Source organism: Manis pentadactyla, chromosome 9, assembly GCF_030020395.1.
Source record: "Manis pentadactyla isolate mManPen7 chromosome 9, mManPen7.hap1, whole genome shotgun sequence".
In the NCBI taxonomy this organism is placed as follows: domain Eukaryota; kingdom Metazoa; phylum Chordata; class Mammalia; order Pholidota; family Manidae; genus Manis; species Manis pentadactyla.
In genome coordinates, this window is record NC_080027.1 from 121,055,793 (window position 1) to 121,071,125 (window position 15,333).

Consider the following 15,333-nt stretch of genomic DNA (forward strand, 5'->3'; position numbering starts at 1 on the left):
CCACCGTTACTACATGCTGGACACCAAGTTGGTCTATCAGTTAGTGCTGTCAGAGCAATGAAGTGAAGGGCCAGCCATGCTTGTTATCACATAGATCTAGGAAGGAACCCAAACCCTGACATTATCCAATTCAGCTATTATTCATGCTCAGCATTAAGCTTGTTTGCTCAAGAGATTGCTATTAAAGAGCAATTTTTCCTGAGAAGTTCCCTTTTTCTGTGAGAAACACCAAAGGCCCCATGAAGGTTTTAGAAAAGGAGTTGAACCACACAGAAGTTTTGACAAAAATAGGGGACTTGGACTGGGCTTTGAAAGGAAAGAGGAAATTATTAGATGAAAATGAGGATGATATTAGAGGTATAGAGAACATGGGCTGTCATAAAGATGGGACTGATTTGCTGGCTTGGCAAGAGTGAGAGCAGAGGAGGATTCCAGATTGCACAAAGTCCTGAGAGCTACGTTGTTGGAGGAAATAAACCTTTTAAGCTGAATCCTCAAAATACCATTTCTCCATCTATTGGAGTCCTTTTCTTTACTTACCACACTGAGTGTTCCAGACTTTTCTCTCCAGGTCACCAAATTATCTTCCTCTCCGCAGATGATCTTACCTCCTACTTTACTGAAAAAATATTCTACATTACCTTCTATCCACCTCAAATTTTCTCTCTTCTCTCTTGTTTCAGAAGAGATGTTTGTTCTTCTCCTTTCTCATTTTCAATGGGTCTTTCATCCTGAAATATTCCCTTAATCTTGCCAAAAACCTCAAATTCCATTTTTCTTCTGTCATGAGATGAACGTCCCTCAGGAGTCTTCTTTATCTCCCGCCCACTCTTTGTCATTAATCACTTCCCACCCCTCCCATCGTGCCTTCCAACTTGGCATCTTCCTGCCTTTACCTCCCAATCCAAATTCCCTTTAGCTCGTCTCTTACCCTGTCTCAGCAGCCTCCGCCATTGCCGATCACCTCCTTTACGGGACTCTCTTCTTTGGCCTCCATTACCCTACCTTCCCGTTGCTCCTTCCTTACTTGTTACCTCCTCATCCTCCCTCTCATCTCTAAATATAGATACATCCTGGGTTCTTCTGGGTAAAAATTTTTCTCTTCACATCTTTAATAATTTTTCCTGCTCTCGTGGCTTTAACTCCTCCCTAAAAGAGACCTAGCCGGTCACTCTATCTTTACCTCTGATTACTCTCCTCAGGGCAGACATGCATTTCTTATTGCCCTTTGGACATCTTACAAGCACCTTATACTCAGTACATCCAAGGAGGAACTTTCATGCTGGAAGCTTCTCCTTCTGACCCCAGCATTATCCAGCCTCCCAAGAATAGAATTTCAGGCTCCTCTTTCTACCCTTTCCCTCCCTCTTCCTCCGACATTTAATCCGTTGACAAGTTGTTTCTGATTTTCTCGTGTCTCTCATGTCTGCTGTTGCTTTTCTATTTCCACTGTCACCAAACCAGTTCAGGTCATCATGTCTCTTGTGTGGCCTGCTGCAGTCACCCCTTCAATGGTTCCTCTGTCTCAGTTCTTTTCTTACTTCTACCTATGCTACATACTGTTGTGAGAGAAATCATCTATATTCTGTCCTTATCATTTCTCTGCTTGAAAGTCTTCTGTCTTTACTCACTGCTAACCAAATAAAGTTTAAGTTCTCTAATACACCCAAATAAAATAAAATAACCCCCCAAATAAATAAATTCTCTCACATGCCCTTTAAAGCCCTCCATAAACTGGCTTTAATATATCATTCCAGACATCTGTCCTATCATTTCCCGTATTTTATCCAGGTCAGTTCAGGCTGTGGTTATTCCCTAAACATGCTCCCATCTTTTCTTGGCCCTGTGCAGTGTCCTTTTATAAAAAACATTATTAATAACTCGATTTGAAACATAAAACAACTTTAAAAGAAGAAACACCTGTACTCTCATCATTCTAAGATATCTGTTTTGAACTTGTGTGTATGATTGCCCACTGCTTTTCTACAAAAATAAAGGTTTTACATAAATGTAATCCTAAGTATTTGTTATTCTGTATTCTATTTTTACTTAAGATTATATTTTTAAGATTTTCTGTTCGAATTTTCACTGCAAAAGGTTACATTACGTTTGAGGTACCATAATTTCTTACAAATTTTCCTAAGATTGCATATTGCAAATGCTCACAGGTCTTGTGGCATATATCATAGAGGCGATACTATAATGAATAGATCCCAATTAAAAATCATTTTGCTCAAGTTAGATTAATCCTAGGAGCAGATTTACTTGGTTAAAAAGCTTATGCGTCTCTTACCCATTCTTCAAATATATTTTTACCTGGTATGCCCTACCTAATCCTTGCCTCTAAATCCTAGCCACTTTTAAATGCCCAAATAACTATGAGGTCTCATTGACGATTTTCCTGCCTCCTCCTCCTTCCAGACAGAAGTCATCCTCTTCACGTCTGATAGTGTGGCACACTGTTCTGTTAAAGGTGTTCATCCCATCCTAACCACCTGAATTAATGACTATCTATGTGTGTATGTCTATATATATATTCACATCTTGTGTCTGTTAATAGACTGTGAGCTATTTGACAGTCCATTTTCTTATTCTCCTTTATAACTTCACCTGAAGATTTTCCATTACTTCAAGCTCTCCTATGTATTTCGTTTGCATTTTACCCAGATTTCCCATGTGTTTGGAGTAGAGTTCAGAGGAAGAGATGGGAGAAGCTTGTCATATTAGCTCAGTATGACACCTTGACAGGAAAACCTTGAGATTCTTGTCTCTTCCGCCTTCTAAAAAAAGAGAAGATAATTTATTCTCTTGGGTTGCACCATCTCAAATTTACTGGGTTTCACCTAAAAGGCAGTAAGCAATATTACTGCAGAAGATTTGAAACCTGGTATCATAAACAGGATGTAGGGGAGACCCAGTTGAGAGTTTGGGTTCTAATTTTATTTTTGTCTCAATAGGTCATTTTCAGCATATAACTGTTCTGAACTTATTTTCCCAAAATGAGAGGTTAATTTTTTGCCTTAAAAGTTTTGGTTACTTTGAGGCAAATTTTTGCCTTCTCATAGTGTCTCATTAAATATGATGGACACACTCAGCTGTGATGTGAGCTCCCCATTCTCTTTATAGACTCCCCATTAATGTGTCGCTAATTCTGGCTTTAAAGAAACCACCACCACACTTGGTCTTTCCACATCCTGAGTCTCAAACACACACACACACACACACACACACACACACATCATGCATTTTATATATATATATAACTGCAGTTGGTTACCGTGAAGTTGCATTTCAGTCCAATGAGACAAAAATCTGAAACCAATTTCAGAACCAAGAGGAAAATTTACTCATAGGTGTATTTTTATTTCTGGTCTGCTCAGCTAGCATATGTCAGGGCAACATTTTTTCCTCCAACTCAGCTTTCTTCACTCCCAGAAAATATTTTAGTTTCTCCATTGTTAAACCATTTTCCTTTAATCTTTGCATAAAGATCTCTACAGCTTGGCAAAGTTCCTTGCTTTCCTGAAAGGCAAGCTGAAGAAAGAAAAAAAATTTTTAAGTTACAACTTAAGAACTGAGACCCAGCTTTTTATAGTTGACCCTAGAACAACGTGGGTATTAGGGGCACTAACTCCCTTGCAGTTGAAAATTCACATATAACTTTTCACTCCTCCCAAATTTGACTAATAGCCTACTGTTGATTTTATGGTACTAAATGATAAAATAGGATAGGCTACATATATGTTATGCATTCATGGCATACATAACTTTTTTTTTAAATATTTCTAGGCTATATGCTTTGTCTGAGAGTTTTTTCATCCTGTTGGAAATCTCAAAAAAAATTTCCAATATGTTTATTGAAGAAAATCTGCATCCAAGTGGACCTGTGTAGTTCAAACTTGTTCAAGGGTCAACTGTACCCTGAAGCCAGTGAGCAAGGCTTAGGTGCCTGAATGACGACTCATATACCAGGATAGCTTAACCATGAATCTAGGTCTTTAATATAATGAATTACTTACATTTAAATATACTAACTATTTCCCCAGTAATAAATATAAACTAAAGAGGAGTCTCAATGAAAAATTGTCTGTTCAGTGTTTTTGGTGTCTAGAAGAATTTTAGAGACTTTTCAAAGCAATACTGCCAACTCTAAATTACATACCTTGGTCTATAAAGCACAAGGCAACTCCTACCAACAGGGTCTCATGAGATATTCATGATGATGGTGGTGAATGGGAGCCTCCACATATGAAATGTGAGTTCATAGTTTATGAACCCTGTTCTACCATCAGGCCAAAGCCAACCCATTCAAAAACATGCCATATTGAAGAGATATTTCCCAAGCATGTGGCAGGAGCAATGCCAGGCCCTGGAGATAGAGGCTGTGAACAAGACAGACCACAGCCTACTACTTACAAGTGCCTTCTCAAACTCAGTCTGTGGAGCTTCTTGAATCGACTCACAGACTGGAAGTCCACTGTCCCACTCCCCATCCACGCACTGGCGGTCCTGCGCACCCACTAAGCGGTACCTGAGCAGAAATTAGAATGGCAACACACTTACCCTTTTCACCTTCTGAATGGGGCAACTAAGGCTGGTTTTGTGTTGTTGTATTTCAGTATTTCATACTGTGATAGGCTCCATCTCCCTGCCCCCAGAGCCTTACTGTGTGTCCAAGCTATGTCAGTATTACAATGAAGTAATCAAGGAAAACCACCTCTGGGGACCTGGAGAGGACCCAGGCGAGGAGCCAACCCTCAGAACAGGTAAGTGAGAAATTCGGAGTATGTGTGTTTACACACAGTGTTTGGGCAAGGAGGGTGAGGATGCACGTCATCATAAAATAACTTAAAAAAAAGGATCTGTCATCTATGCACTAAAAAGGAATAGAAAGCTAGAGACAACTCTCAAATAAATATCACGGAAGGAGCTGCAGCTTTTCTTCAGAAAAACATGAGACTTGACTGCAAAGTCCGCTGGAAGCATATAATGAGATCAAAATGCCAGCGAGGCTACATGATGCTCAATTACTACGATTGTGGCAAAGGAAAGAACAGGCTAGGAGATCTGTAAAGTGGGTGACCAGGCGGTCTAAATGAAGGTTAGGCTTTAATCGGGATGTTTTAAAGATCTTGACTCGGAGTCATCCTGTTTCTGTACTTCCATATATTCTGTATTTCTTCACGTTTTTGGTTCTGAGTTTCTTAAGGAACATACATTTTTAGTATTTTTATCTTGTCTTAATTACTGGGAAGAGATGGCAACAGTTTAAGAAGGATAAATAGTAAGATCGGTCTGTCCTCTAGGGACTCGGGGGAGCAGGCAATGGGCTACAGCAGATCTCCAAATCAGAATGAGCTCAGCCTCCCAGAGCAGTAGGAAATCGGGGGATGAGGTTAAGACAGACCGGGTCATTCGTCCAAGCAATGATATTAGTCAATGGGCAAGATCTATTTGAAAGGCTGCCTACACTTACCTCTCTTCACAGTAATAAGTAATGGTAGATCCTGAGTTGAAATCTCTTCCTTCAAAATAGCCATGAGCTGGGTTCTCAGGAGGCCCACAGTCTCCTGAGAGGTAGGGGGATAGTAATGACAGCTGTGAAATCCGGTTATGCTCAGCGAACAGTGCCCCTTATGTGCAAGTGTCTATACGAGCACCTGCTGTGTTCACAGCGGCCCAAGGGAATTTGGGGACACATTTTTCATTCATTTCCTTCTGGTCAAACTCATATTTGTCCATGGGAAACACCACCTCTCCCAGCTCATCCTCTGAGTTATTAATGATCTGAGAGTTCTTTCTGATTGGCAGGAGTTTGAAGAAAGGAAGCTGAAGTCATAGAGATGCTAATTGTCAGTGTACAAGAAAAGAAAATTAGACCATAAGCAGAGGTAGGAGAAGATACATGGTGTGACTCAAATGGAGGTTGACATCCCCAGTGGAAGAGAATCATGCAGTGTGAGACTGAAATAGAATGAAATTTTTATGGTCCCCCATGGTGGTCCCACAGGAAAGGAGAGCTCTATGTAAGCTAAGCTGTAGAGGCCCTCAGTCAGCCAGGACAACTACGCTTGTGCTGTGAAGACACCACACAGCCTCTCTCATCTGTATCAGCAAGATAACTGCAGCCCCTCACCCACGGCTGAGAAGAGAAACAGCCTTGAATGGTCGAAGAAGACAGAACTGAATGGAAATCTAGTTCTCACGTCCTTAACAGAATTCTTCAAGAGGATAAATAACAACTCTAACCCTTGCCTCCTCTCACACATAGATAGCACCAGAACGTACAGTCAGTTCTTTTAAGACACTAACCAAATGTACGCTTGACACACTGCTTTGATCATTGCTCTGATGTATTGATTAATGTACCCTCTTCCCTGCACGTATCCCTGCTGTCGACTGCATATACACTGTCTCCAAACAAAGGGTCACAGAGCAGCCACTCAGAGCTTTCCAACCTCCCAGGACATGATCCACAGTTTGACATTAAATAAACTCTGTCTTTATACAGTGGCCTTGTTGATTTCAACTGACAACAGCTTCAGAAAGAAAGGAAGACAGAGCTGGGAGGAAAGAGGGTGAGTCTGTCAGTTGTGGAAAGAGAACTGGATAAGGTGCTAAATGTTGGGAGTTTCGTCTGGCTCTGCTATGTACCATGTGGCACTAAAGAAGCCATTTCATCCTCTCAGCTTCCTAACCTGTAAATGAACAGGTTGAATAACATTATCTCTAAGGTCCCTTTCAGCGCTGAGATTATATGAGGCTAACCATGCTGACCAAGATTAAAGGCTAAATTAAGAATAATGTAGGTACATATTTATTGAAACATAAAGGTCTTCAAAACAAATAGTTGACTACAAACAGCAAAGCCATACAAGATCATGTGTGATATACTGTTTTTGCAAAACACAGACATCCACAAATATATGTCAACAGAAACGAAGTCTGAAAATTATATACTCCAACAAAGTACTCTGTTACCCCTGGATGGTAGGCTTGTGGGGAATGAAATGTTCTCTTCTTTTTATTTTCTGTATTTTTCTACAACAGAGATGTATTACTCCAACAGTTAATAATTTCTTAAAGGTCAAAAACTGAGTACAAAAGTTGTAGAGAAGAAAGGAAAAAGAAGTTCCGTGAGTGGATCAAAAAACTCCAGTTTAGATAGGGCTTTCCTGGTGATTTTTCAGAGCACAGTTTTGAACTGAAGGAGATGATATGGATCTTGTATCCAAACAGAAAAGAATCTGCTTTATTCAGGGACCTCAGGAGCTTCACCTAGAATTACATGATGAATGAACATGAAAAGAGATCCTGCATTTCAGAGCTCAGATTATGAACTTCTGAATTCAGGGAAAGTAAATTAGAAAAGACCTGTAAGGAATAAATACTTTAAACCTGTGTCAAGCTAATGATGTAAATGATATATGCTTATAATTTAACTGTATGTAGTATGTCTGTCTGTTTTAAGTAGCCCAGAACTCCCTAAATAAGAATAGATCTAGCTTGTGCTTTTAAATTGCCTATTATATTTTAACAGCTATTGCCAAAATACATCCAAACAGTGATATCACTTTCTTTCATTCATGTAAGTGGCCAGGCCCTCATAGCCTGAATGATTTTAGATGAAATCAATTTTTAAAAATTTTTTCTAATCTGATCAGCAAAAAACCTGTGTCTATGTTTAAAATATCCATTTCTGTAGTTACTAGTAACATTCTATTTTCTTTCATAAATTTGAGGAATATAAATGCTATTTGGGGCTAATTTTGGAATTACCTATCCTTAAAATATGACATTTTTCTATTGGGTTATCTATTCCTTCTTAAGTTTAGGGAGGAGGAACCTTAAATCAATATTAGGGGGTCTTTGTATATTAGAAATATTGATCCTTCAGCCATCAAATATGTTGCGAATATTTTCTTCAATCCTATTACTATCTTTCAGTTCTAATGATATGCTTTTTTATAGAAGTTTTGATGTTTAAAATTTAGTTACATCTGTCCATTACCTTGAATTCAGGTTTGGTTACTCCTTAGGGAGACTTTCACCATTCCAAGATAGTAAACATATTCTCTCATATTTTCTTTAATAATTTAGTAATTTTGTCTTTTATGATTACATATTTAAATCCATTTGGAATTTATTTTTAATATGGTGTGAGTAGAGTTCTAATTCTTTTTTTTTTGTAAATAATTATCCCTCTACCATTAAATACTGACTTTTCCCACTAATTTAAAATAAATTTTAAATTATTTTTCTATGTCAGTTCTTGACTGTTTTAGTGCTATATTAATTATAGCAAGAATAGTTTGCCACTTTAACGCTATTTCACTATAGTAACTTTGTGGAACATTTTACTATCTGATAAAATGTTTCCTTGTCTTTGATACAGACAAATATATACATTATTCATCATTTCCCAAAAAATAAATTATCAGGATCTTCTCTCTGCACATTCTTTTGAATCTCAGTATTGAAACTTCTTCCTAGTGCAATAGGGCAACAAAGATAAATAAAAGGTACAAAGATTGGGGAGGAAGACATAAAATTGACTTTGCTTGCAGATGACCTGATTGTCTATGTACAAAATCCAAAGGGTTGTGAATAAACTCCTGAAACTAATATGCAATTATAACAAGGTTGCAAGATACAAAGTTAATACACAGAAGTCAATTGCTTTCCGGTGTACCAAAAATGAACAAGAAGAATTTGAAATTAAAAATACAGTACCATTTACATTAGCACCCAAGAAAAACTATACAGGTGTATATCTAAAAAAATGTATACAATATCTATATGAGGAAAATGATAAAACTCTGATGAATGAAATCAAAGCAGAACTAAATAAATGGAGAAGTATTCCATGTTCATAGATAGGAAGATTCAATATTGTCAAGATATTAGCTCTTCTCAATTTGATCTATATTAGATCTTCAATGCAATCCCAGTCAAAATCCCAGCAAGTTATTTTATGGATATCAACAAAAAAGTTTATATGGAGAGGCAAAAGACCCAGAAAAGCCAACACAATATTAAAGGAGAAAAAAATTTTAAAGGACTAAATCGATCTGATTTTAAGGGTCACTATAAAGCTATAGGAACCAGGACAACATGGTACTTGTGAAAGAATAAATTGACCAATGAGCCCAGAAATAGACCCACATAAATATAGTCAACTGATCTTTGACAAAAGAACAAAGGCAACAGTCTTTTCAACAAATAGTGCTGGAACAACTAGACAACCACATGCAAAGTGAATCTAGACACAGACCACACACCCTTCACCCTTCACAATAATCAACTCAAAATGGACCATCAGCATAAATGTAGAAGAAAAAACTATAAAAACCCTAGAATCTGACATAGGAGAAAACCTAGAGTACCTTGTATATAGTAATGCCTTTTTAGATATAACACTAAAGACATAATCCATGAAAGAAACAACCAGCTGTAACTCATTAAAATTTAAAATTCTGTGCTGTGAAAGATATATCAAGAGAATTAGAAGTCAAACCACAGACTGGGAGAAAATATTTGCAAAAGACACATCTTCTGAAGGACTATTATCCAAAATATACAAAGAACCCAAAACTCAACAATAAGAAAAACAACCTGCTTAGAAGACCTAAGTGAACATCTTACCAAAGAAGATAAACAGATGGCAAATAAACATATAAAAAGGTTCTCTACATTGTGTTATCAGGGAAATGCAAATTAAAACAACAATGAGATTCCACTACACATCTATTAAGAATGGCCAAAATCTGAACACTGACAACACTAAATGCTGACAAGGATGTGGAGGAACATGAGCTGTCATACATTGCTGGTGGGAATGCTGGTGGGTATAGTCCCTTTGGAAGACAGTTTGGTAGTTTCTTATAAAATTAAATATACTCTTACCATATGATCCAGCATTTGCATTCCTTGGTATTTGCTCAAAGGAGTTGAAAACTCATGTCCACACAAAAACCTGCATACAATATCCATAGCAGCTTTATTTATAATTGCCAAAATTTGGAAACAACCAAGATGTCCTTCAGAGGATCAATGGATCAATAAACTGTGGTACATCCAGAAATAGAATATTATTCAACAATAAAAAGGAATGAGCTATCAAGCCATGAAAAGACATGGAGGAACCTTAAATCAGTATTACAAGAGTAAGAAGTCAATCTGAGAAGGTACATGCTGTATGATTCCAACTATATGACATTCTAGAAAAGGTAAAACTATGGAAGCAGTAAAAGATCAGTGGTTGAGAGGGGGTGAGGCAAGTAGAGAGATGAATAAGTAGAGCATAGGATTTTTATGATTTTTAGAGCAGTGAAAATACTCTGTATGATACTAAAATAATGAATACATCTCATCATACGTAAGTCCAAAACCATTGAATGTACAACACCAAGAATAAACTATGGACTGTGGGTGATTATGATGTGTCAATGTTGGTTCATCCTTGGTAAAAAATGTACTATGCTGGTGAATGACATTGGTAACAGGAGAGGCTATGCATGTGTGTGGAGGTAAGGAGCATATGGGAAATCTCTGTACCTTCCTCTCAGTTTTATTATAAACCTAAAATTTATCTTAAAAAAATAAAGTCTTTAAATAAATAAATTTGCAGTGTTAGAGATGTATGTACCCTTCCAAATGAGATTGTGAAATTAATTCTTTTGTTTCAGATTTCTCAATTTGAAATTTTGATTAGGATTGCATTGCAATACCAAGCTTGCCCAGCCAGGATCACGGCATATCTTTTCTTTAATTCAATCTTAGGTCCTTCAGTAAATTTTCATATAGATCTTATGAAAGGAATTATTTTTACATTTCAATATTCATCTAATAATTATTAGGAAGTAAAACTACTGATTTTTCAATATTTAGTTTGTGTCCAGGAAGTAAGCTTTTTAGTAGAATTCCTTGGATCTTTTAAGTGTATTTTGCAGATAATTATATCCTATGACACGCCAAACATCCTAGGAATCTATACTATAGAAATAATAGCACACACATAAAAAAACATATGTGTATACATATGTATCATAACATTTATTTCAGCATTGCTTATAATAGCAAATGTACAGAAGTAAAATAAATGTTCATCAATATGACAGATGTGGAGTAAATTATGACATATCCACATGCAGGATATAGAACTGTACAGACTGGTATGCACAACAATCCCATGTATGGTGTTATATGAAAAAAAGCAATTAAAAAATATGTGTGACAAAGTCCCATTTTTTGTAGGTACTATATATGTAGTTACGTGTTTGTTTATTTAAAATGTCTGCATAACATAAAGTTATGAAGTAAACACTGTGAGTGATTACTAATTACCTCTGAGAGCTGTGAACTACAGTGATAGAAGGAGGTACTTTCAACTCTTATTTTATATAATTTTGCAGTGGATGAAGTATGGTCCCTTTTTTCCCATTTTTGTGTATTTTTCAAACAAAAACTTTAAGTCACTATGTTGAAATAAAAAGGTGCCTCAAACCAACCCTGTGCTGGATCTAGTAGGACGGGATCCTACTTGAGAAAAGACAAAGGTGCCGCTCGTTGTCTGGATGCTGTTCATTTCATTGGAAAGCGTCAGTGAGTTGAGGCTGGGCTCTGGGGGGAGCTCCCCCTGCTCGTTGGCTGCCTGCTGGAGGCTCAGCCCTTCCCCCACGCAAAAAAGAGGAAAGCATCACAGGGATGTGGCGGGCGCCTAGGGTGTCTGCTGATCAGTACTTCGGGAATATGTGCGGGTTTCTCTGACACTTACTGCTTTTGCAGATGGGAAAGGGAGGCACCCAGGTGTGGTTCTCTAGGCACTGGCTCCAATTGCTGCCCTTGAGGAGGTAGTGCTCATTGCACTTAAATGTGATTTTGTCCCTCACGTTCACAGGCCCCGAGGAACTGAACTCACCATTCACCAGCACAGGGTCAGGACAGTGGCCCACTGCAGAAGAAAACAGGACGTGAGCTGAAAGTGCAAGGTTGAAGCTCACTGCCATGAAGGCTGGACCTCCTTAGGCTTCACTGAGTAAGTAGAAATTAGAGCTAAATTTTTAAAAATCGGAATATAGTTGATATACAGTATTATATTGGTTCCAGATGTACAACACAGTGATTCGATAATTATATACAGTACTTACCATAGTTAAGTGTAGTTACCTCCAGCTACCATACCAAGATATTACAATATTAGTGTAAAACTATACTTTTTAATAGGGACCTGGACATGATGCCAAACCATATCACTGCAGGATGAGTCTGGGTTGGTCTAAATGTGGCAGAAAAGGTCTTGGGCTTGCACAGGAATGACAACTGGCACTTGAACTTACTAAAGGTAACTAAGCATGAAGCTGGAAATTACCAAGAGCCTCATCATCCTGTTACACTAAGCATTGCTCAAAATTCTTGAGCCTCTGTTTGAGCAAGTGCTTCCTTCCTTTTCAGCCAGCCTCATATCCACATTACTCATCATTTTTTACTTTGTTTTGTTTCTCCCAGGTGGAAAAACAGAAGAGAATGCAGAGGAATATGAATTTGGTTGTATGAATAAAGGATGAACACATTGGTGTGCTTTACTCTAGGTATGAAGGGAGAACTCACCTAGCTATACCTAAATATAGAAATAATAAAGAGAATATGGACTAACTACTCTGCATTTCTATATATATATACCACAAATGAGTTTTACGACCTTGAGCCAATCACTTAAATCATAGCACACTTGTAAATTGAGAACATAAATGTTTCCCAGTTCAAAAGTGACGTGATGGATGCAACCAAATGATATGACATATTTACTTCAAAACAATAATAATACAAAGCAGAACTCTAGATGAAAAGGGATTAGCCATGTGTTGATAATTGTTGAAGGGGGGGGATAAATATGTGAGTTCATTCGACTCTTCTGTCTTTTGGTTATGTTTAAAATGTTCTATAATATAAACATTTTAAAGCAGTATGATATTAAAATTACAGTCCCAAAAAATTAGTTTTAATGTATGGAAGAAATTCTCTCCTTGTAGAGGTGACTGAGTCTATTCATTCGACTATTCAAGAGCTGACTATGTACCTTCTAAGAGAAGTTTCACCACGAGTATGCTTTAAAATGGATTCCTAGAAGTTGAGAATTCCTTATGAAGTTTTAATGTGGCCTACTGGAGGTAGGATGTGAAAGAATACAGTAGGATGACAAGATGCACAAAGCAGCAGACACCAAACTTACAGTGGCAGGTGGGGGTGGAGGCATTCCACTGCTTGGAGGCATTGCAGAAAAGGGTTTTCTCTCCTACTAGGTGGAAGCCCTTGATACAAAGGTAAGTCCCCAGGATTTGTCCTTCCACCTCCTTTGCAAAAAAAATGCTATTGTCCACTGGGGGAAGTGCTGTACAGCTCTCTGCTGGAAGGAGAAAGAACACGGATCACTTGGCACATCGTGTGCTGTTGTGAGGACCGTCCATTCCTAATGTGTTCTTGCTGGATTATTGATTCTGATTCCTTGTCATCTTCCATGTTCATATATCCACATCCCTCTCTTCCCAAGGATTCCAAAAGTTTTGTTTTCAAAAGGACAACAGGAATTTCACTCAAATTCAGCCATAAGTTGCCCACTTCTAAAGAAACAATCTCCTTTCCAAATAACAGTCCTGGAGTTTTTAAACAGTTAAGACCTCTCAAAATTTTGAAGTTGATTTTTTTTTTCTTTCCCCAGAACAGATGGGGAAAGTGAGCAGGTAACCACCCACTTCAAAGGGCAGAATCATTATTAAATTAAATTAAGCCCTTCTTAAAAACAAAGCATCAGGCCAAGTAATTTTAGATTTTTCAATAAAGGAAATACATTTCATTAATCTAACATCATTAAAACCCTAGGCAGAATGCCTCATAATCCACAAATTGGTATCAAGTGCCTTGAAAACTGAGCTTAAGAAAAGCATACGCACCATCTGAGGCAGGAATCAGCCACACAACCGTGAAATAGCACACAAACTGAAAAAACATCTTGTGATGCTTGACCCAGGCTGGAATTAACCCGGACACCTGGTTTGGACGGAAACAGATCTTCTGTCCTCGCTTAAGATCAGACCAACCACCTGTCTCCTAGAGATGGGGTTGTATTGATTCCCCTTCCCTGGAAAGAAAGAAAAAAAACCCCACCACAGGGAATAAGAACAGCTGTAAGGAAGCTGGTAGAAGGAGGGACTTCGCAAAAACACATAGAGGTGGCAAAAGAGCTGCCAGGGTTAAGACTCAGTTATAGAAATTGCCCAGGTTCTGTTCACGCAAATCCAGTTGACCTGCAGACTTATCCTTCCACAGCAGACGTGGGCCAAATGGTCTTGCCGTGACCTTCTCTTCTGTCAATATTTGCTAGTGTGCGCAGTCCACCTTCTGCAACTCTATCCAGCACTGGGGGTGGAGGAGGGAATTACCAATCCCTGGTGCTTTCCCAGATGAAGCCCAGCTGTGGGTGTTTCCTCCTTCCCCTTTCTCAGGTCCCAGATGTCCTAAGGCTGTAAGCAGATGGAAGAGTGAAAGGTCAAGTATTTTTTTTACTTGTCTCTGACCTTCCAGATTTATGGCATCTGTAACTCCGGGGGAAATCCCAGGGCAAATACCTTTGTCAAAGGGAGAAATAAAGTGGGAGAAACCCGTTTACTTCTTACAAGCCATCCACTTCTGCTCTCCCGTGTCTCTGCAACCAGGCTGCAGATGAAAAAATCCCCACCCAACCTCTTCTGTCCAGCTAAGCCCTTGATTGCCCTTGTAATTACCTATTGACATGAAGATGCACTACGCCTCTCCATCCCCTGGAAACACCCATTGTATGGAGGTGCACTAAAGCCAGATGAGAGAATTCTGGAAATATTGCAATTTTACCCACACTTCCCAACAAGGACCTGGTCCTGACTGATGCCCAATCTGAGAAGAACTCCCAAGTCCTACAACACATTGTCCTCATTTGCCAGGCCTGCACCCAGCTTCCTATCCTGGGGTAGGATTTGGGCTGAGTCTAGAGTGAACCAAATGAATTAAGAGAGGATTGAGGGCAAGGCTTTGATCTCAGGAATTAAAGCGTGTAAAATTGCTTCGGGGCTCCCATAGCACCTTGCTCATGAGCACTGTAGCAATTAGCTGGTTGTCCATGTTCCCATTAGAAAATTGGGGGCAAAATTCCTACAAAATTATGTTAGTTTTAATAATAAAGTGTAAAGACACAGCAAGATTTCAAATGTTATTGTCTTTCTCATCCATTATTATTCCTTTATAATGATTTGTTCATGTCTTTCTCCCACCCTACACTGTTAACAATTTCAGGAGAGGGGT

At 38.4% G+C, this 15,333-nt stretch overlaps 1 protein-coding gene across 2 annotated transcripts; it reads right to left on the reverse strand.

The window, feature by feature from the left end:
• Positions 1–3,342: 3,342 nt before the first annotated feature.
• C4BPB (complement component 4 binding protein beta) lies at positions 3,343–14,354 on the reverse strand. Of its 2 annotated transcripts, none has more exons than XM_036909832.2 (6): positions 13,950–14,354; positions 13,232–13,402; positions 11,777–11,953; positions 5,477–5,570; positions 4,417–4,531; positions 3,343–3,534 (listed from the first exon to the last, which is right to left on the reverse strand). In XM_036909832.2, the coding sequence occupies exons 1-6, from the start codon at positions 14,005–14,007 to the stop codon at positions 3,391–3,393; spliced, it is 759 nt and encodes a 252-aa protein (XP_036765727.1). In that variant the 5' UTR covers positions 14,008–14,354; the 3' UTR covers positions 3,343–3,390. The 2 variants fall into 2 exon arrangements, with proteins under 2 accessions (XP_036765727.1, XP_036765726.1); XM_036909831.2 differs by having other exon boundaries at positions 13,232–13,405; positions 13,950–14,352.
• Between the last annotated feature and the right edge of the window lie 979 nt (positions 14,355–15,333).

Excerpts from the sequence above, each read along its gene's own strand:
- C4BPB (XM_036909831.2), bottom strand. The coding sequence starts at position 14,007 with ATGTTTTTTCAGTTTGTGTGCTATTTCACGGTTGTGTGGCTGATTCCT. Across the intron at positions 11,954-13,231 it reads CTCCACCCCCACCTGCCACT|TGGGCCACTGTCCTGACCCT; the intron begins GTAAGTTTGGTG and ends TTTCTTCTGCAG. Across the intron at positions 5,571-11,776 it reads CTTTCCCATCTGCAAAAGCA|GAGACTGTGGGCCTCCTGAG; the intron begins GTAAGTGTCAGA and ends CCTACCTCTCAG.